We start from the raw sequence: 23217 nt of genomic DNA, 5'->3' as shown, positions 1-23217 counted from the left end.
TGACTCGTTTGTTCAGTGGCAGTTAGGCATCATGTCAGCCTCTCTCTGTCTCTCTCCGTGCTGCTGTCACTTCCTTTGAGCAGACAGGCTCGTGTTGTGTTTGTGGCACTCAGGACAGGCTGAGGCTGAGGCCGCCTGACTCACAAGCTCTCGGCTGTTGAGAGAGAGAATGTCACTGCACATTGGGTCGCCTTCATGATACACACGCACACACACACACACACACACACACACACACAGCAAATAAACATACAGCGGGCAAGTACACAAACACACATCCTTAGCACATGCACAGATCAAGCCGAGCAAAGCCCAAACTCACACACGGTCACACTGGGCTGAGGCTATTTTTAACCTGGCCACTCATGAGCAGACTCATATGCAACAGGAAACACACATGACAGCTATGAATGAATATGTGGCATATTTTGGCATGTTGTGATTGGTCACTGCTGTCAGACAATGATGGATTCACAGTGTCACCTCTGTTGGATCAAGGACGGAGTGGTATCAAAGTGTTATGTCACTCTGCTGCACTCTAAACGTAATGTATGCAACACTGGACTCAAACTGTGGGTGTGACTCCTCCTTTGTTATCTTATACTTGAGTTGTTCAAAATAAATGTATCTGTTTGCTGTGTGTGCAGGTTTAGCTCACGCTCCAAGAGAGCTGTATGTGATTCACTTGTGAGTAAAAACATGATGTGTTTTAGTTCTGAACAGCCCCGACTGATGTTGTTCTCATCATTTGACAGCTTGAAAGCTTGTCATGCTGAGAATGACAAGCAAGGTCAAAGGCCAGGGTAAACTGCTGTCTTCAGTGATTCCCAGCTGTTTCCTTCGGTGTAAAGAAGTGAATTTGCGGCTTGAGTTTGTAAGCAGCAACATCCCTCTTGCCTAATGTTATCAACATTTCCTTCAGTTGCATCTTCCCTCGCACATCAGACATAAGTTGAGAGGAAACAAGGAAACACGACCTTTAGTCTGAATGTCCACTTTAAAATAGTGAAATTTCTTAAAACTATTCAAGCGTTGGAGTAGAGTCAATTTTGTGAGTTATTTACAAAATTTACGAAAATATCTGGGAAATCCTGCATCACTGACTTCAAACCATCTGATCAGACCTCATTTCAAGACAACACACCTACGGGTGCTCAGATGGTTCCCTCTATTGCCATTTAAACTCTGTGGGTGCTGACTGGAAAATTTACCTTGCACAAACATTAGATCAGGCGTAAGATCAGGCCTCAATGTTTTTTAACAACCGGAGAACGTTTTCCCATGCCCATGCTATATGGCTGTATCTTTAAATTTACTGCTACTGTGTTGAGTTTACTTTTTCTTGTCTTGACTTGTATCTATGCTTGCCACCTTCATTGTATTTTTTAGACTTCTTTGGTCAATAAGAGATTCCATCCTTAGGGTATATTCCCTCACCTGGAGTCGATATTTAATATTTAATATTTTGTCTCCTTTCACTGCAACAGCATTCATCTCTTTGTTTCTCTGTAGGAATCCACGAGTTCCCCAGGGATTACTTCACCTACCAGGAGCGAGCTGAAGGAGCTGTTGGCCTGCATGTCCTCTGTGTGAGTGTCACCTGGAGCAGTTTGTATAAACACTTGTTTGATATAATATTGCTATTTCCAAAGAAGCCCATGGTATCTTCATTTGTGATGATTCATTTGCGCCTCTAACATTTAACTAGTCTCTCTCTCCTCTCCTCTGTATAATATGTTTTATCTTATTGAAATGTCAGACTGATTATACTTAAGAGTAAGAGTTAGTTGCTTTTTGAAAGGGTGTAGCCTGCTTGCATAATTATGCTATTGCATTATCAGTGGTATAAGAAGGTTTCAAATGATGACAAATAATATCATTCATCACAATATTTCCTGGGACAATATAACGTCCAACAAAATGTGTTATCGTGAGAGGCCTACCCTAATATTTTCAATAATGCACCAAATTAGAGGTTTCCTTGCACATATCCAAGCTAAATTAGTATTGCACGATGAAATATCCTGAACCTAAACAATATTGAATCGAATCAAGAACTTGTGAATCGGAATTGAATCAATTTAGCAAATCACCCAGCCGTAATTAAGAAATTACCAATGTATATGGCTGTCAAGAAAGGCACAGTCAAATGCTCGGTGCACCTAAATTATGAGCTTGTGCACCTACTTGAAAAGGTTCGGTGCACCAGTGCAACCAATGTTAAAAAGTTGTGCCCAAATTGATAGAAAAACATTGTTCAGAAAATAATCAAGAAATAAACACTGCTGATATTCCCTCCAATGGGCTTCACCAGGGCTAAGATGTGTATGTAATACTTGTTATGCAGCAGCTACTCAGTGCACATGATACTCACACACATATGATGTAGCTATGAATACAGGTCATCAGTCACTGTAGTGGCAAAACATCATGAGAATAGGTTTGTCCTGTAACCCCTTAAATATCATTTTGTTTCACCACAATGTGAAGTGCTGGGCAGTCTTCCAGACTCGCAGCCTGGCATCCAGAAAATAAATACAATAAGGTTGTTAGGTTACCTGATAGTAATTTATTGCAAATTAAACATAATAAAGAAATGAAATGCAAATGTCCAAAGTCTAATATCGAGATGATGAGAAAGAGGATGAGGCTGAGGTCAATGACGGTTTGCGTTTGATTACACAACACTGATTTTGTTAATACAACAACAGAGTCATATCATACTCACCACTCTGCTGCTCTGACTTTTAAAGAAACATATTTTTTTAAATATAACCAACCAGGACGGTGGTTGATTATGTCCTTTGAGATGCTGTAGGGCTAATAATGTGAAACATCTGTGCAGGAAGTTTCATGTTTCACTGACGGTAAATTACGAGTGATAGTGAAAGTGTTTAGCAGATGTTGAGCAGGCATTTATGTGTGATGTGAAAAGTAAAATACCAAAACGACTCTAGATTATAAGCAGAGGTTATATCTTCTACTGTGGAAACCTGATCTGTTCACCTGTAAATTTGATTTTCATGTCAACATATACACAGTAAAGAAAAAACATTTCCAAAGTGACTGTGAAGCAATTATTTGATATATATCTGTCTCATTCTCAAACATGTTAATTTTAAATCTATAAAATATACAAATATAGGCTGGAGCCTTTATCTTACCTACTAATTCCACAAATGTCTATCTGTCTTCAGCTCACATATCTTATTTTCATAATGGCCCGAGGAAGTGCAATGTCGAATTTTGGTTTAATTTGTACATTCAATGCAATAATACATTCAATATTAATAAAGCGTGAATAAACATTTTATCAGCGCTCTGTAGCAGTCAGTGGGGGTGGGGCAGTGTGCCTTCTACATCCCTGGATTAACTACAGCAGTGTTCGACATCTGGGTCAAAACGTGGGTCAAAATCGCAACCAGATAGTTTTAATATTTAGATTATATTTTATGTCACCATATTGGACTGACAGACATTCACAGGAGTGCGGATGCTGACTTCAATCATGGCAACAGCATTCATATAATCACCTCCACTTTTGTAATTTGTCTACCAAGTAAAAGTACTATACATTTTGTTGCTGCAATGCTTATTATAGAGCTATATAATGAGCTTTTATTTTGACGAGAAAAATATGGACAGTAATAAAGTAAATTCAGTTTAATTTTATGAAACATATTGTCCCAAAAAACAATGCAAAGCTTTCTAACTTCACTGTGCACTCTAGATAGACATAACCAGTTGTTGCTAACTGGTCTCTCTCTCTCTCTCTCTCTCTCTCTCTCTCTCTCTCTCTCTCTCTCTCTCTCTCTCTCTTTCTCTCTCTGTCTCTCTCTCTCTCTCTGTGTGTGCGTGCGTGTGCATCTGTGTGTGTTTGTGTGTTTGTGTGTGTGTGTGTGTGTGTGTGTGTATGTATGTGTATGTGTTTTGGCCTCGGCAGGCAGTCTACATGTTCTATGCCCTTGCCCTGGTGTGTGACGACTACTTTGTCCCCTCACTAGAGAAGATATGTGAGGTAAGATACCACTGTGATTCTACTAAGCTTACATTAACACACAATTCTCTTATTAGTGTTTATTATGGATTGCTATTATGAAGGGTTGCTTTCTTTCTTTCTTATTATCATTAGCGTCTTCAGCTTAGTGAGGATGTTGCAGGGGCGACCTTCATGGCAGCAGGCAGTTCAGCTCCTGAACTGTTCACCTCTATCATTGGTGAGGAAAAACACACACAGAGACTAACACATATATAGACAAACAGACAAATTGACAACTTCAAAACCAGAAAGGATTTACAGTGTGAACAGATTGTCTGTAATATGTGATCATCAGTAATTGTGTCTCTGGTGTATAGGAGTGTTCATCACTAAAGGTGATGTCGGGGTTGGCACCATCGTGGGCTCAGCTGTCTTCAACATCCTTTGCATTATTGGAGTGTGTGGGATATTCACTGCTAAGGTAAGGTACACAACACATTACATTTTAGTTACATTTGTTGAGTGATTTTTCCTTTGCAGTGCATATATCTATGTTCACATAAAAAATCTCAGATGGTAATAACACTTACTGTCTCAGTCTGTTTGATAGAAAGCGATATCTGTCCCGTTCACTACTATAATCCCACAAGGAAAAGAAAAAAGAGAAACATACTTGAATCCTATTTAGATTACAAGTTACGTAAGACCCAAGCACACACACACACACACACACAAAGTTGCTCAGAGAGCTTGGTTTATCTTGTTAGTAGTGCACAGCAGTGAGTACCTTGTGGGATGTTACTCAACAGTATTTCAGTCAATGCAAGTTTTAAAGCCATAAAATGTCCCAATCTCTGGTTGTTTATCTTCTGTCTGTCTGTCTGTCTGTCTGTCTGTCTGTCTCACAGACGATCCATCTGTCCCGCTGGCCTCTGCTCAGAGACTCTGCTTACTACACCCTGTCTATCTCTGCTCTCATAGTGGTAAGGAACAGCTTGAAGCCATATTGACATTTAAGATACTTTGTTTAAGATTGAAGCCGTTCTTCCTAAAGTGGAGAAACAATTTAAACCTTTACCATCTCACTGGTAAATCTGGTTATTTTTTTGGTTCAAGAGTAAAATTACCTAACAGGAATTCAATTACTTTCAGCAGCTGCAAAGATGTTCATGTTTAAGGCGATGATATTCAATATTCCTTAATTTTTCTATTCCACAGTTCATATATGACGAAAAAGTGGTTTGGTAAGTCATTCAACAGAAGTATCGATTGATTAAAACTTCTGTGAAAAGACAAAAGTCAGCACTTTCACAAACACATGCAAATGATAGTTTAGAAAATAATACACATGGTAAATAGATTGAAACTGTGTTTTCCAGGTGGGAAGCTCTGACGCTGATTCTGATGTATTTCGTCTACATTTTGATCATGAAGTGAGTGTGATAATAATATAAAACACTGTTAAAGCAACTTTTGACATGTTGTTAAGGAATGATGGTTACTGTTATATTGTCATATTCTTCAGTTGGACCAATTTGAATACTCTGATAGAGTTAGGTTGGCTCTTAGTCAAAGCAGGTTAACTGGATCATACAATGTCTGTTCCAGGATGAATTCCCACATTGTTAATTTTCTGGAGAGGAGGAAGAAGAACTCGTCCAGTTTGAGGAATGGAGCTGCCAGTAATGCTGAATTAGATGATGGCTGTGATGCTACAGCAGTCCTGTTGAAAAAAGGTACAGTTACATCCACTCTATGATATGTTTTTAATACTTCAGCAAGTGCTGTAGTACCTGTTGTATATTTAAATCCATCAGCATCTATTTGCACCTTTTAAAACATATTGATAGATAATACCATGAGATGCATGACTGTACAGATACAGACTGTGACCACCTCATTTTTTCATAGTTTCCTGCTATTATCATATATCATAGATCTATGGTAACATAAACATACAGGGCATTTATGTGCAGCACTTTCTCTTTCATACATCACTCTACCCACTGAGCCACAGCTGCCTGACTCTACAACATTGTTTTTCACCCACTCCTGTGGTCCTGGGACCATGTGAGATACAGACGAGTGTGGTTGCACCAACATAAGTGAAACATTGAGGGCATTCCCTCAGATGATTCCTTTTTAGGTGGTTGAATAGATTTGTCGTATTACCTCTGGAAGTAGACAGGTATCTTTGCTTTGCCAAATTTCCAACTAGAGCCAAACCACCTCCACATTACTGATGTTTAGTCTTTATTGGCACCAGGTCCTTATCCACCATGCTGCTGCATCACATTGCATCACACAGGGAAGAGACTATAGAAACCTGTGATATAAGTTAGCCTATCAGCACAGCCATTTATTAGGCAATCATTCTGTTTGTTTGTGAACACAGTGTGGATCTACTTTATTAGAGTAGACTGAGTAGCCTGGAAACCAGAACAATCAGCTAGCCCATAGTTATTTTCTCTCAGAGACGGTTGGACTGGTGATAGGTCTGTCCAGTTGCGTCTAGAGGCATTTTGATCTGTGGCTGTTGATAACAGAAAACCTAAATTAACCCAGAAATTCCAGACCAATAGGAAATTGGTGTAGTGGTGCCAGGCTGTAGACAGAGTGTAAAGGTCATAAAATGTCACAAACTCTATGACTCGCTTGAAAAATAGATTGTGGACTTCCATGAGATTGCTTGTGATACAAAATCACGGAGTTGACATTGAGTTGGCTCTGTTGTCACTACATACATAAGTATGACAGCTGAGCAAAAATTGTGCTATTTAACTGTGCTAGTACAGATATTGCATGTAGTGGAACATATGAACATGTTGTGTAGTGGTCATGTATGTGTGCCTTATAGCAAACCACCACAGGAAGCCATCGGTGCTTATGGTGGATGAGCTGCTGTCAGCTTACCCCCATCAGTTGTCCTTCTCTGAGGCTGGCATGAGGATCATGATCACCAGCCACTTCTCCCCCAGAACTCGCCTCACCATGGCCTCACGAATGCTCATCACAGAGGTAAGGACACACATAGGTGCTTTAGAGCTCTACGTGTAACTGTAAAAAGAGAAAAAAGTATTGCCGCCTTTTCCAATTTGACAGAGAGTGCAGCATGTTTTTCTCAGCGGGGAAAGTGTTTCACACAGCTAATTTGGTGATGCATGGCCAATGAAGCAGCTTCATTTAGGTCATTACCCATGATTCTACTATTCTCAATAACCCGTCAAGACATATAGTCACTTGGTCCAAAAGCGTAATTTTAACTTGTTTGATATTTTGTTTCTCTTTCAACATACAACAATGATCAAATGCAGCTACAAAAAAATTCAATAATGAAGAGGAGGGGACATCAGAAACCATTTGATGACATTTCCACTTCTAAGAAAAACACTATCTGTGGAATAAGCTACAGTTTTTGGTTGTCTCTGTGGAGTCTGATTGTGTGTATAAGCCTCCTATTGGCCACATGTCTCACACAGCATTCTCCTCCCTTACTGCTTCCAGCTGGTTACTATTTCAAAAATCCCTTTGAGAAAGATTTAGATTGTGCAATCATGCTGTCAACATACTTCTTTTACTGTTTTATGAGGAATTTTCTACACAGGGATTAGAGCCACTATGATGATTGTCTCCCACCTCCAAATGTTTCACCAAAACTATTTCCCCCAGCAATATTTTGCAGCAGCACTTTTGCTGCATCCTGGGCCTCATCCTACTGCCAAAGATAATTTACTTTGGTTTAAGAAATGCAAACAAGCCAGGGTGTGTTTTTTTTTTTTCCTCTGTAGAGGAATGATAATGGGAGCAGCCAGACTTTTCTCCAGTACCCACACAGCACTGTGCAGACAGGTCTGGATAGTGGGACTTAGTGTCAGCAGCCTCTACTGGCTCAGATGCCACTCATATATACACCTGCATGCCCAGAGGCCCGGAGGTTTAATGTTGTTATGTTTAAGAGTCAGTGACAGCTTTTTACTTTCCAATCTGTCAAAAACCTTGTGAGTTCTGCATCACCTTTACTCACCAACAGCTGTCTCCAGTGGTGGAGAGCAAAATCAATGTTACATCTTGTTTGCTTCTATTTTATACTCAGCTCTAAGTTATTGACAATCACCACCACATGACATGTTCCCTTGGTAGTAGAGAAAACCTACAGTACATATAGGCTAATACCTATAAGAACTATTTTAGATCTTCAAAGACCCTTTTCTAGCTTTTAATAACTAGAAATAAAAGTATAAAATATCCCAAATGTTACCTAATTGTTATAATAAGAGGATTATGAGCATCCTTGGTCTAATATGTGCTTAATCCCTCCTGCTTCTCTGTTGTTGTGCTTGCATGTACATGGTTGCATTAATGCTACAGAGGCAGCGTCTAATCAACACACGGACTTTGACCAATGGTGACTCCGACGTTCCAGTGAAAGGAGGAAGTAGGCGGGGCATAGAAAACGGGCTGTCCGGGGCAGAGAAAGGTGTCAAAGTTCGCCATGATGACCGTGAAGCGGGCAATGAGACGGAGAATGAAGACAATGAAAACAACGAGAATGATGAAGAGGAAGAAGAGGAGGAGAGGGAGGGACCCTTTGTTCCCTTCCAGTGCCCAGGTACCAGCTGAAGTAATTCAATGTACAATGTTATTTATTTTGTTACTCCTTTGTTAAAATAAATACTTCAGCCTTTTTAGAAATACAAACACTTAGTTTCCAAAAGAGAAACTCTCATGTTTGTTTGTCCGCTTCAGAGCGACAGAGCATTATGACTGGAAGTGGGGTCAAAAGTTAGTTAATCTTTTCTCCAAAGTTCAAAAATACACCCATGAACACTGAAGCTTAATGATGCTGGATCTTGGCTGTTTGACCTGTACACAGAAAGATACAGAACAGAAATCTGAGGGATCTTCAGATATGGTGTCAGTGTGATCAGATTTTAGTTCAATTGTACCAAATCCAGAAACATCCCTGCAACAACAAGACACAGCACACCGGGCCTGGCAAGAAATAGTTTAATGGTGCAAATATCCTTAAAATAACAAATAAAATAATACAAATAATAGAATAAAAATAAAACATAAGATAAAATAGCAACATTTTTATGTACAGGATGTTATTTTAGACTGTTATTTTAAAGTTCATCCTTAAGTAACATGCACCTATGTAGGCAGGTGCACATGCACACAATTTACATGTAGTCCGTTTGTTACACACAGATGATTTGGATGTAGACATGAAACATAATCCATTTATGAAAAGCAGAGGCAACAACTCTGCTGGCTGTTTATCTTTCTGTGTTGTCCCTGGTTGTTTTTGTCAAATCAAATGTCTTTATCAAAACAAGCTAAAGAGCAAGATTATTTATCTATTCATTTTCATTAATTCTACCCGCACAAGATTTGTCTTATTCCTGCTGGTTTATTTAAGTATAGTACTGTATGTCACTATTTGATTTGACTAAAATACAGTGGCATAATATTCATGGGTACACTAAAATCAAATGAAGAAGGTCTTTTAAATGCAGTTTACCTACATTTCAAACCTATAGTAGGAAATTAAAATGACTCTTATTTGAGAAATTATTTCCTAGGCAGCAAATCATTCTATAGGTACACATAGTGTTTATGTTGTTTTTGTCAACGTCAACGGATATTTATAGTAAATGAGGACATACTGATCTCAGTATGTCAGTAGTGACTCATTTTGAGACTTTTTGTGGCTGTGTGTATTTGCAGCGGGAGTGTGTAACAAGCTGAAATGGCTGCTGGCCTGGCCTCTGTGCCTGCTGCTCTACTTCACCGTCCCCAACTGCTCCTTGCCTCGCTGGGAGAACTGCTTCATGCTGTCCTTCTTCTTCTCCACCTTATGGATTGCTGGATTCTCCTACATCATGGTCTGGATGGTGAGAGATGGGGTGGGGGGGATAGTTGGGAGGGCAAACCAATAGACATGTAGATAAAAAGACTCTTTTGACATTGAGATGCTATTCTGCTGCTAATCTTTAATATTTTAGCAGCTATTATCATGTGAAATTAAAAAGTATAAACAAGAATAAAAGACAAAATTGGCTGATATAGTCAAAATTAGCTGAAACACAGGGAGTTCTACAAATTAAAAAAATACATAGTACACTATCTAACCAGCAAAAGCAGGCAAAGTTATTGACCAGCTGTTGAACATAGGAAGGTTAAGGTTCCTTTATTGTCTGCCGGGGAGCAATTTGTTTTGGATTATGTGCTGCTGCATTAAACCAGACATTGAGAAAAAAACATAAATACAATAAATACATTAAATATAGGCATACAATTTGCTACATTAGAGTACAGTTATTAAATCCAAACCCATTTTCAAATCGGGTTGTGTCAAACACAAGGAGAAACTCAACTCACACAAATGGTTTCAATCATGCACACAAGACAATATCTGAAAATATAGTTGCATTTACAAGATACTGTTAAAATCATCACAGAGGGAGAGATGTACCACTTCACATGATCTCATATGGTAATGCATGCTAGTGTGGACGCTTTGGTGGCAGGAAGGCAGCCAAACCAAACCTGAACCTAAACAAAGTGAATGACTGAAAACTGAAAACAAAAATAAAGAAAAAACTGAAAGTAATAAGTCAACTTTAAGTAAAATCACGAGTTTGAAAAAAGTGAAGGTTTGTGAGCAGGTCAACTAAAACAGCTAAGAGAAGCTGTGGAGCTGGGGGGAGCTGCAGGTTCAACTCTGTGACTGACGTCTTTTATGTGTCTGTCAGGTGACAGTTATTGGCTTCACCCTCGGGATCCCAGACGTCATCATGGGCATCACCTTCTTGGCAGCCGGCACCAGCGTACCTGACTGCATGGCCAGCCTTATAGTGGCAAGACAAGGTGACCGACAGACAGACAGACACACACACACACACACACACACACACACACACACACACACACACACACACACACACACACACACACACACACACACACACACACACACACACACACACACACACACACACACACACACACACACACACACACACACACACACACACACACACAAAAGGACAGGCTACCAACACTCTCAAATTCAGTTTGTATTTTTTTTTATCAAGAATAAGCTACTTCATTTGTGTTTTGGTAACTATGTGCTCCTTCATGCATTGACCTCTGTTAAGCCGTTAACTGGGGAATCTAGTGGAGGCAGGACTAACTGTGGAATCATAAAATTTTTGATATCGTGCCCTGTAATGTTTATTTTTACATTAACTTCCATAGCCCTTCACTTTTTTTGAAATTCCGTTGTAGTTTTGTCTTTATTGGGAATTGCATGTAGAGTGATGTTGGAAAATAAAATGATTTAAGTAAGGCTTGTGACATGTGTGGAATAAAAGTTTGGGTTCGTCCAGCGTTAAGAGGTCAAATGGATTATTGTAAAACTCCACCAGTTGGCCATGTGTAGGCTGTTACTAACAGCTAGATCGCATTTTTGCACAAACATAAATTGTGCGTGATGGGTGCCAGCGAGAATCAGAGTAAAGCCACTGTCAAAGAGCTGGAAGATGACAAAGATGGAAAAGGGTGGAGAGGATTGGGCGTTTGGGGCGATTATAGGCCTGTCATCTTTTTCCGCTGTCCCTCGTCTGTACCTGTGGTGAATCTGTAAAAACAGAGGGGGTGGAGAGGGAAGACAGCCCGACAGGGTCCCTTCCTCCATCCTTTTATCTGTGTTTATTCTTGCTCCTGCCATCAAATATTTAACAGGCCCTGTCTGTCTGCTTGTGGCCGCTCACTGTGACACCCTGTTGCAGTTCAGTTGTCCATCCTCTGCTTTGTGGCTGCTGTCTCTTCATGGTTTCCTTTGGGTTGTCAGTTGGTCAGACACTTCCAGTGACCTCACAGGGGTTAACCTAATCCAAATCTGTCGCCTCCTCCCCTCCAGTGTACCTTCCTGTCTCTTGGTTCCCGCTCACTTCCCCTTTCATACTTTCTCTCTCTATCTTTCTTGCTTCTGCAACATTTTGACTCCACGTCTGTCTGTGTTGTCAGGAATGGGAGACATGGCAGTTTCCAACTCCATTGGCAGTAACGTATTTGACATCTTGGTGGGGCTTGGTCTCCCCTGGGCCCTGAAGACCCTGGCTATCAACTACGGCTCCGATGTAAGTTGCTCATTCCTCTGGTCCATAGTTCCAACTTTAACAAAAGATATAGAGACAAACATATAGCACATAGAGACATACAATACTTGAACAGAGAATATGTGTGTAAGGAGTGGATGTTAGTCAATTAAACTATGACTCAGCTTTGAAACCAGAAGCTTCAATTGTCACGTGGCATGTCTGGAACAAGCTCTAAATACGTGGAGGAACTAAGTATGTACAAGAAGACTTGGTATTAATTAAAGTTGTACTGTTTTTTTTTATCAATGTTGTAAATATTGTAATTTTGTTTATGTGTTCAACTACACGCGTCATCTATTGTATTTTTGTCTGTCCTGGGAGATCTCACCTATACTATATCGATCTGCTTGTGTATGTACAGGATCAGTTACATTTAGAAACACATTCAAAATTACTACTATACTACAGCCCTCTGTAAGCTCTGTTAGCCTCAGTGTATAATTAATGCTGTGGACAAAAGAAGCAAACAAAAACACAAACATCTCAGGCAATGAGTTTAAGATATTAAAATAATTGACAAATATCCTGTAGTGCCCTGGCGGCAAGCATGGGGGAAAGTTTTCCATCATGCACCAGGGCAATTAAAAGTTAGTCTCATTTTACACATGTTCCCTCCATTGTTACCACATTGTACAATGTTTCCACTACTTCATTAGCTGGTTTACAAGTGATATGAAGTTGTCCATATGAGGTTCTCTGTTATATTGTGTTGAGCAGATGGACCCAAATACAGGAGACAACAGTCTTTAAGTCTTTTTTCAAAGGTTCATCGCCACAACGGCAGAAACATAACATTGTCAGCATATTAAAAGCCTCCAATAACATGCTCCAATAACATGCTACAGTAACATGCTCCAGTAACATGCTACAGTAACATGCTCCAGAAACATGCTCCAGAAACATGCCCCAGTAACATGCTCCAGTAACATGCTACAGTAACATGCTCCAGTAACATTCTCCAATAACATGCTACAGTAACATGCTCCAGTAACATGCTCCAGTAACATGCTACAGTAACATGCTACAGTAACATGCTACAGTAACATGCTACAGTAACATGCTACAGTAACATGCTCCAGTAACATTCTCCAATAACATGCTCCAGTAACATTCTCCAATAACATGCTACAGTAACATGCTCCAGTAACATTCTCCAATAACATGCTACAGTAACATGCTCCAGTAACATGCTCCAGTAACATGCTCCAATAACATGCTACAGTAACATGCTACAGTAACATGCTACAGTAACATGCTACAGTAACATGCTCCAGTAACATTCTCCAATAACATGCTCCAGTAACATTCTCCAATAACATGCTCCAGTAACATGCTCCAGTAACATGCTCCAGTAACATTCTCCAGTAACATGCTCCAGTAACATGCTCCAGTAACATGCTACAGTAACATGCTCCAGTAACATTCTCCAGTAACATGCTCCAGTAACATGCTCCAGTAACATTCTCCAGTAACATGCTCCAGTAACATGCTCCAGTAACATACTCCAGTAACATTCTCCAATAACATGCTACAGTAACATGCTCCAGTAACATTCTCCAGTAACATCCTCCAGTAACATGCTCCAGTAACATGCTACAGTAACATGCTCCAGTAACATGCTCCAGTAACATTCTCCAGTAACATTCTCCAGTAACATGCTCCAGTAACATGCTCCAGTAACATACTCCAGTAACATTCTCCAATAACATGCTACAGTAACATGCTCCAGTAACATTCTCCAGTAACATGCTCCAGTAACATTCTCCAGTAACATGCTACAGTAACATGCTCCAGTAACATTTTCCAGTAACATGCTCCAGTAACATGCTACAGCAACATGCTCCAGTAACATGCTACAGCAACATGCTCCAGTAACATGCTACAGTAACATGCTCCAGTAACATGCTACAGCAACATGCTCCAGTAACATGCTACAGTAACATGCTCCAATAACATGCTCCAATAACATGCTACAGTAACATGCTACAGTAACATTCTCCAGTAACATGCTCCAGTGACATGCTACAGTAACATTCTCCAGTAACATGCTCCAGTAACATGCTACAGTAACATGCTCCAGTAACATGCTCCAATAACATGCTCCAGTAACATGCTCCAGTAACATACTCCAGTAACATTCTCCAATAACATGCTACAGTAACATGCTCCAGTAACATTCTCCAGTAACATGCTCCAGTAACATGCTACAGTAACATGCTCCAGTAACATTCTCCAGTAACATGCTCCAGTAACATTCTCCAGTAACATGCTACAGTAACATGCTCCAGTAACATTTTCCAGTAACATGCTCCAGTAACATGCTACAGTGACATGCTCCAGTAACATGCTCCAGTAACATGCTACAGTAACATGCTCCAGTAACATGCTCCAGTAACATGCTACAGTAACATGCTCCAGTAACATGCTCCAGTAACATGCTACAGTAACATGCTCCAGTAACATGCAACAGCAACATGCTCCAGTAACATGCTACAGCAACATGCTCCAGTAACATGCTCCAGTAACATGCTCCAGTAACATGCTCCAGTAACATGCTCCAATAACATGCTCCAATAACATGCTACAGCAACATGCTCCAGTAACATGCTACAGCAACATGCTACAGTAACATGCTACAGTAACATGCTACAGTAACATGCTCCAGTAACATGCTCCAATAACATGCTCCAGTAACATGCAACAGTAACATGCTACAGTAACATGCTACAGTAACATGCTCCAGTAACATGCTCCAATAACATGCTACAGTAACATGCTCCAGTGACATGCTACAGTAACATGCTCCAATAACATGCTACAGTAACATGCTCCAATAACATGCTACAGTAACATGCTCCAGTAACATGCTCCAATAACATGCTACAGTAACATGCTACAGTAAAATGCTCCAATAACATGCTACAGTAACATGCTCCAGTAACATGCTCCAATAACATGCTACAGTAACATGCTCCAGTAACATGCTACAGTAACATGCTCCAGTAACATTTTCCAGTAACATGCTCCAGTAACATGCTACAGTGACATGCTCCAGTAACATGCTACAGCAACATGCTCCAGTAACATGCTACAGTAACATGCTACAGTAACATGCTCCAGTAACATGCTCCAATAACATGCTACAGTGACATGCTCCAGTGACATGCTACAGTAACATGCTCCAATAACATGCTACAGTAACATGCTCCAATAACATGCTACAGTAACATGCTCCAGTAACATGCTCCAATAACATGCTACAGTAACATGCTACAGTAACATGCTCCAATAACATGCTACAGTAACATGCTCCAGTAACATGCTCCAATAACATGCTACAGTAACATGCTCCAGTAACATGCTACAGTAACATGCTCCAGTAACATGCTCCAGTAACATGCTACAGTAACATGCTCCAGTAACATGCTCCAATAACATGCTCCAGTAACATGCTCCAGTAACATGCTCCAATAACATGCTACAGTAACATGCTCCAGTAACATGCTACAGTAACATGCTCCAGTAACATTTTCCAGTAACATGCTCCAGTAACATGCTACAGTGACATGCTCCAGTAACATGCTACAGCAACATGCTCCAGTAACATGCTACAGTAACATGCTACAGTAACATGCTCCAGTAACATGCTCCAGTAACATGCTACAGTAACATTCTACAGTAACATGCTCCAATAACATGCTCCAATAACATGCTCCAGTAATATGCTCCAGTGACATGCTACAGTAACATGCTCCAGTAAGATGCTCCAATAACATTCTCCAGTAATGTGCTCTAAATATAAATATTGCTTGTATATATATATATATATATATATATATATATATATATATATATATATATATATATATATATATATATATATATATATATATATATATATATATATATAGTATATAACTGACAGGTTTACAGCTTCTGGTTATTGGGTTTTTAGGGAAGTCCTAAACTAAATAACTTAACAGAACTAAAGGACGACCAATCGAACTGGCATGAGCAAAAGCTCAAGATTCAGAACATGAGCAAACAAAGTGACTATGGAGACAGAGACCACAGGGGAGGCAGAGATAACAGGTGAAATACATCAGGGCAAACAAGACAGTGACAGTAAGAAAAGCAAGTAATAAAAACGCAAGTTAAATAAAAGAGTAAATAACAGATAAAGCTCAAACACAAGTCCAAAGGAAGAGTTCCACAAATATCAAAAATATTATGACAAATAAAGGAAAATTCCTAAAAACTAAAAAATCCAGTTTGACATTTTTTGGTTATATTGGTGTAGAAGTGTGAATAGTGACGGCTCACTCGTTATCTTATTGTAGATCAAACTGAACAGCAAAGGATTGATCTTCTCTGTGGGGCTCCTGTTGGCGTCTGTGTTTATCACAGTGAGTATTCAGCAACACATCTGGTCACAGCTGCAGCACACGGTGTACCACTCACATTCTCTTTATCTGTCTGTCTGTCTGTCTGTCTGTCTTTCTTTCTAGGTCCTTGGAGTTCACTTAAATAAGTGGACGTTGGACAAGCGTTTTGGTTTCATTTGTCTCCTCCTCTACTCCGTCTTCCTGTGTTTCTCCTGCCTCATCGAGTACAACATCTTCACCTTTGTCAACCTGCCAACTTGCCGGGATGACTGATAAGTGATCATGCACACAGGCTCACACACACACACACACACACACACACACACACACACACACACACACACACACACAGTATTATGTAGATTGTGGATGAATGGCAGATGAAGCCAGGTGTGGTTCACACACTGTCTCCTGTGAGAGGAGCTCCCACTTTCTTTGTTTTTTGATGCTCAGTGCAGCGTGGAGCTGTTCTGGTGTTTGCCCATCACCAGCGATTTGAGGAGCAGAGATGGACTCATCACAAGCCCTCACACACAGAGGGCAGCACTGACAACAACAACACAAGAAAGAACTTTGAACTCATTTTGAAACTTCCCATGTTTAGGTGTAAAAGTTGTGATGTTTCCTAGCTGCTAACCTTTCCCAAGAGGAAAGCTGTGTCTTTTAGATCTACTAGTTGAGAGTAATAATGATACAAGCAATGGCGTAGAGAGGTGGTGGAGGGTGTGTTGTTGTGTTTCTTGTCTTCAGGCAGTTTCTTGTCTTCAGGCAGAGAACATGTGTTTTTTCCAAACACCATTATCGTAGGACTATTTACATTGCCATTATGTTAATGTGTCATGAATACGACAGTTGAGTGCGTTTACTAAAGTTTAGACATAAGGCTACAGAGCACAAGCCCCCACACCCCCCTACACAGAAGCAGGGCATTATCCTGTACTCTTTTTATAATTTAACTTCAGTAATATCACATTTGTAGCCTATACGTTCTGCGTTGGAAGGATCTTAGCTTTATGGAGTGATTTTTTTTTTGTTTCCTTCTGTAAATAGTGCACCTTTGTAAATACTCCCAGATGTTCTATTTATTATTTATTCATGTCAGACGCACATTTCTCCTCTGGAGGCCACAGGTTTTATTTATGGAACCAGGCTTGTTGAAATTCAGACCTAAGATCAGTTCAGATGACCACTCTTGTACAAACAAGCACAATTTGCCCTGAAGGTATTTGTCCTGTTGATTTTAATACTGACTTGACTTCGATGCAGTTATGCTTTGTGTGTGTGTGGATGTAAACTAGAGAATTCAAACTTGCACTGAAGATACTAAGTTCACAGGGAGGCTGCTCCTAATGCATGCTGATTATAAGGATGTGATCCTTGTAAAATGAAGCAGGTTCATGTGAAATAATCATGTCGAGGTTTCAGGAGGCAGATGTTGTATTTCGGGGGGGATGATTGTGGGCAGATGATAAGTCTGTACTCATCCACTTAGTGACGGCTTTTTCTCTTCTCAGAAACACTGACCAAATAGACTCAGAACAGTGGCAGCATCACTCAGAGCAACACCTGTGTGTTTGAATGAGGTTTTCCCTCCGTAGAACAGGTGAGCTGATCTGTGTTATCTGCTTGAAGTCAGGTCTTTAAGTGGTCGTATCATAGGAGTAGAGTACAGATGCAATATAAAGCATCAGGACTTTTATCCCAGCTTGAATACTTAATGGTTGGGGTTTCAACTTTATTTTTTATCCAGAATTCGTATTTTGTAATGCCTAATGTTTTAGATTTGTCCAGTTATGGTAGGCTTGTGGTACATAAATATTCCTACTAGTTTTTAGAGCATGTACAGTGTGGTTTGTGAACCCCTACGGGAGATTTTTATTCCACTTCGGGAGTCAAGACACGCCAGCAAAGTCCCTCTCTTCCACCACTGTAGAAGTGAACAGTCGTCTGTCAGAGCCTGTTGATTCTCACACGGTCCATCACACATCAGCTGCTCGTCCACGTAGCTTCATTTCAGACATCAAGTGGCCTACTCCTGTTTTTTCTCACTGAGGGAAGACAACATGAAACAAAAAGTCTGGTTTGTTTCAGGTACATTTTTACATTTTTAATTTATTGATCAGTAATATAAAATATCTATTCTGAGAACTATTGTCTTTTGAATGTAGAAATGATTAATGTTGTTTTTGTTTATGTATCAATCATATTTATTTCAGAGACACAGACATAGCAATCTGTGATATGACCGGAATACAGGGTTAAACATGTTTGAATCTTCGGTAATGCAATAACTGAGCTTACAAATATGTAAATATGCTGTTTTAAGGAAATTTAAGGGGAAATTTGTATTAGAGTTTTAAAAGATGTAAATGATGTCTGTCAGTATTTGACACTGTAAAATCTCGTCAGTCTTTGTGAAATGATTTATCAGAACAAGACTGTTATTAACATACAGAACTCCAAATATCATCACAATGAAGGAAAATTCAATTAATAATGAGTTAAATGGTTTAAATCACTGCCAGATAGATAGTGGTCACTATGTTTGCATGTGTTTTTCTTTGCCATGAAGTATCAGGTTCAAAATGTCTCTGGATTTCATTAACAGCTTTTAAAGACAGTTTCTGATTTTCTTTTACAATATGTTGCCAATGTCCCATTGTTTCCTAATCATTTCTCAGAATGCCCTCTGAAAGACTAATTTAACAAATTAACTAATTATAGGAAAAAGATCAATAATTTTATCTCACAATTTATAAAGTAACCATTCAAGTACTTGAATTTTAATTTTAATGTAATGTATTTAGATGCACATTTCTGTGGAAGAAAAAGAAAAGAAAAATGTTTCGAATAAAATAAAATTAGAAGTACTCATGGTGAGTTATGGTCAGCTCATCGAGATTGTATATGTCACATTTTATTGGGTTCGCATTTTCAACCCACAGTAAGATGGTTCCTGGTTCAAATCCTTCAGGCAGCATTTCTGTGCAGGTTCATCACACAGTCCAGAAAACAAACAAACAAACAAACAAACAAACATGCAGATTGGGGTTAGATTAATGAGAGACTCTAAATTGATTGTAGGTGTAAATATGAGTGTGACCGGGTGTTTGTCTCTGTGATGTTGGCTGTGTGACAGACTGACAACCTGTCCTGGGTGTACCCACCCTGCCTCTCACTCATTTACAGAGCTGTAGGAACACAGCACACACACACACGCACACACCCACGCACACACACACGCACACACACACACACCCACACACACACAACAAAGAGCTTGAGGATTGTGAGGCGTTTCTTTCTGAATCTGAATTCATCTGGTTTTGATTGGAATCAGATGCTCCACTTTTACTTTAATTTGTTTGGAATTGTATGAACTGTAAATGTATTTACTTATAATGTGTAACAAACTACAGAGTTTGAAAGATTTTAATAAGAATTCAGTTTCTTTCTAGGAAATGATTAGCAGGACATGGGACTCAGACTATAGTGTTAGCTTATTATTTGAAAGTCACAAATCAACAAAACACTGTTTGTACATTGAAAATCATTTCCATTCAAAATTTAGTTTCAGAACACCAACAGTTGGTTATTTGAATATAATTCATCAGTGTGTCTTTATGTATGTTGTAGAATTTCTATCATTAAATAAAATGATCTGTACTGCTCATTTTGATACAGATATTTACTCTTATGTCATACTGTTTAAGAATCACTGACTGCAAAACATCAATTGTATATTATCAGTATTATCAGTAACGGCATTGTTTTGGTTGATAATATCCATATATCCGAAAATATCTGTATCATGCACTTTACCATTTACGCAACTGATGTCACAGATTATTTGGTTCAATACATTTTGTGCTGCTATTCACTGCATGTACCTAAAACCCAGACATACGGTACCATGTCTTTGAAAAAAACCAAACTACCACAAAGACGCTGACATTTTGAAATGACGCGTCTTCTAGAGGAGATTTCTAAATTATTTGTGATATTCACATGGGTGATATATTGCTGATGTACATATGTATATAAATGTGTAAATGTATTTATATATTTTTTGTCTTAATCTGTATATCTGTTGAATATATTTTCATAGATCCTAGATTGCCCTTGTATCCCCTTTGTTTCCATGTGTTTGAGATCTCTGAAGCTGTTGGTCTTTGTTCACTTGCATATATTCCAATATAATAAATAATTTATGGTAAATTTCTATGTACTTTTGGGATGAGAGTCAAATGCGTGTTTAGATGGCACTGGATATCCTAGATGACTGCATGCGAGTGCTAATGTAGGATATAAGAGATGAGTGTTTGCAGATGATAAATCCCTCAAACTATCCCAGATTGACCTCTTCCTATTCTAGAAACTTTTTTGCAGAATGGTTTAGTTTATGTTTATGTTTCAAATGTAATTTTAGAGATCTTTTTGCTACCTGAGCATTAATAAAGTTGTCCTTGCTTAAGGTAACACAACCATTTTACTGTAGTAAGTCTTTGTTTGACCTACAAACTCACACATGCTTGCAGAAATTTAAATTGCATAATGCTGATCAATATATCAGTAAATGAGTAATTGTATAGTTTTATCTATGTGTTGTACACAGATTGAGTTAGGGTGTGGTTGAAGAACCAAACGTAGTAGTAATGTGTGTAGAAATACAACTGAATGTCCTTCAGAAATTTGACATGAGTAAAAAGTACAGAATTATGAGCACTATACCCATGATGCATAATGAATGTATTTATAGAGTGAACTAGTTACCTGAGGTCTAGTAGCAGGGCGACGCCTCATCCACTCCTCTGATCTCCTGTCAGCTCATCACGATCCGTTTGTCTCAGATTCTTCGAGACAGAACTCGGTACTGCTCGTGAACCAGCTCGAAAACCCAGCCTTTCCCTTCCCTGGAAAAAAGAGAAAAAAAGAAAATGATCGACCCGTCCCACATCCCATCATCCTCAATCCCTCATCCTTACCCTTCAATCAATCAATCAATCAATCAAATTTTATTTGTATAGCCCATATTCACAAATCACAGTTTGTCTCATAGGGCTTTAACAGGGTGTGACATCCTCTGCCCTTAACCCTCAACAAGAGTAAGGAAAAACTACTAAAAAACCTTTTAACAGGGTAAAAAGAAGGTAGAAACCTCAGAGAGCCACATGTGAGGGATCCCTCTCCCAGGACGGACAGAAGTGCAATAGATGTCAAGTGTAAAGGAGAACATCAAGATAAAGGTTTTAGCAGCATTGCTAAGAATAAACATTTTGAAGCATAACTGAAGGTCAATGAATTAATGGATTATTGTCAGTAATGGTCGAGTATCTGAGGAGAAATACTATGTATCAAGCAGTCCTGCTGCAATCATAGTCTATGGTCAGCAGCCAGCAAGATCATGATCCACCATCAAGATCGGATGCCACTATAGTCCACAGTCATTGTCCACTGCCGCCATTAGGATCCATCATCAGCTGCCACCTCGATCGTGGTCCACCACCACTATCAGATGCCAACACGATACAGGATCCGCCATATTGGATCCACCATTACGATCTCTGATACGTGATCCACCATCATAATCCATGATGTGGCCGCAGCCGCGGCCCTGGATCTGCGGACGATAAGGCAAAGGGACTCCGGGGAAGAAGTCGTCAGTAACATGTATTGATGAGATATTAATTTCTTTGATGTGATAACGATTGAGAAGAGGAAGGAGAAGCTGGAAAGAGAAGCTCCGAGTGTCATGTGTCCCCCGACCTTCTAGACCTATAGCAGCCTAACTAAGAGCAGGTCTAGGACAAGCCTGGACCAGCTCTAACTATAAGCTTTATCGTAAAGGAAGGTTTTAAGCCTACTCTTAAACGTACAGATGGTGTCTGCCTCCCGAACTGAAAGTGGGAGATGATTCCACAGGAGAGGAGCTTGATAGCTGAAAGCTCTGGCTCCTCCTCTACTTTTAGAGACTTTAGGGATGACAAGTAAGCCTGAATTCTGGGAGCGCAGTGCTCTAGTGGGTTGATAAGGTACTATCAGCTCTTTGAGGTATAATGGTGCCATATTATTAAGGGCCTTGAAGGTGAGGAGGAGAATTTTAAATTATATTCTAGATTTAACCGGAAGCCAGTGTAGCGAAGCTAATACTGGAGAAATGTGGTCTCTTTTCTTTGTTCTTGTCAGGACACGTGCTGCAGCATTTTGGACAAGCTGCAGAGTCTTTAACGACTTACTGCTGGAGCCTGATAATAAGGAATTACAATAATCAAGTCTGGATGTAACAAAGGCGTGGACTAGTTTTTCTGCATCCTTTTGAGAAAGGACATGTCTGATTTTTGAGATATTACGCAGGTGAAAGAAAGCGGTCCTAGAAATGAGTTTTAAGTGAGAATTAAAGGACAAATCAGGATCGAAGATCACTCCCAAGTTCCTGACTGTTTCATTGGAAGCAAGGGCAATGTCGTCTAGCACAGCTATATCATTAGATAATGTGTCTCTAATGTGTTTAGGGCCAAGTATTAGAACCTCTGTTTTATCTGAGTTTAATAAGAGAAAATTGGGGTTTATCCAGGTTTTTATGTCCTTGAGACATGCTTGGAGTTTAGTTAATTGATTACATTGTTCAGGTTTTATTGACAATTATAACTGGGTGTCATCCGCATAGCAGGGGAAATTTACAGAG

General features: G+C 39.5%; 1 protein-coding gene across 2 annotated transcripts in view; it reads left to right on the top strand.

Annotated features, from left to right (window-relative positions):
• Nucleotides 1-17087, top strand: part of slc24a3 (solute carrier family 24 member 3) — a 79640-nt gene extending 62553 nt beyond the window's left edge. The window contains exons 3-17 of one of the 2 annotated variants that reach the window (XM_034609454.1): nucleotides 1513-1589; nucleotides 3944-4018; nucleotides 4133-4217; nucleotides 4357-4460; nucleotides 4888-4962; nucleotides 5198-5223; nucleotides 5359-5412; nucleotides 5588-5715; nucleotides 6837-6997; nucleotides 8348-8588; nucleotides 9710-9876; nucleotides 10738-10852; nucleotides 12014-12126; nucleotides 16488-16553; nucleotides 16656-17087. In XM_034609454.1, coding sequence (XP_034465345.1) covers nucleotides 1513-1589; nucleotides 3944-4018; nucleotides 4133-4217; nucleotides 4357-4460; nucleotides 4888-4962; nucleotides 5198-5223; nucleotides 5359-5412; nucleotides 5588-5715; nucleotides 6837-6997; nucleotides 8348-8588; nucleotides 9710-9876; nucleotides 10738-10852; nucleotides 12014-12126; nucleotides 16488-16553; nucleotides 16656-16805 — 1637 coding nt within the window. In that variant the 3' untranslated portion in view covers nucleotides 16806-17087. The remainder of the gene's footprint in view (nucleotides 1-1512; nucleotides 1590-3943; nucleotides 4019-4132; nucleotides 4218-4356; nucleotides 4461-4887; nucleotides 4963-5197; nucleotides 5224-5358; nucleotides 5413-5587; nucleotides 5716-6836; nucleotides 6998-8347; nucleotides 8589-9709; nucleotides 9877-10737; nucleotides 10853-12013; nucleotides 12127-16487; nucleotides 16554-16655) is intronic. The other variant, XM_034609455.1, reaches the window with a different exon arrangement.
• The last annotated feature ends 6130 nt before the right edge of the window (nucleotides 17088-23217 follow it).

This window comes from Hippoglossus hippoglossus, chromosome 15 (assembly GCF_009819705.1).
Source record: "Hippoglossus hippoglossus isolate fHipHip1 chromosome 15, fHipHip1.pri, whole genome shotgun sequence".
NCBI classification, from domain to species: domain Eukaryota; kingdom Metazoa; phylum Chordata; class Actinopteri; order Pleuronectiformes; family Pleuronectidae; genus Hippoglossus; species Hippoglossus hippoglossus.
Note: the sequence above shows the minus strand (reverse complement) of the source record. Positions and strands in the feature narration are given on the sequence as shown.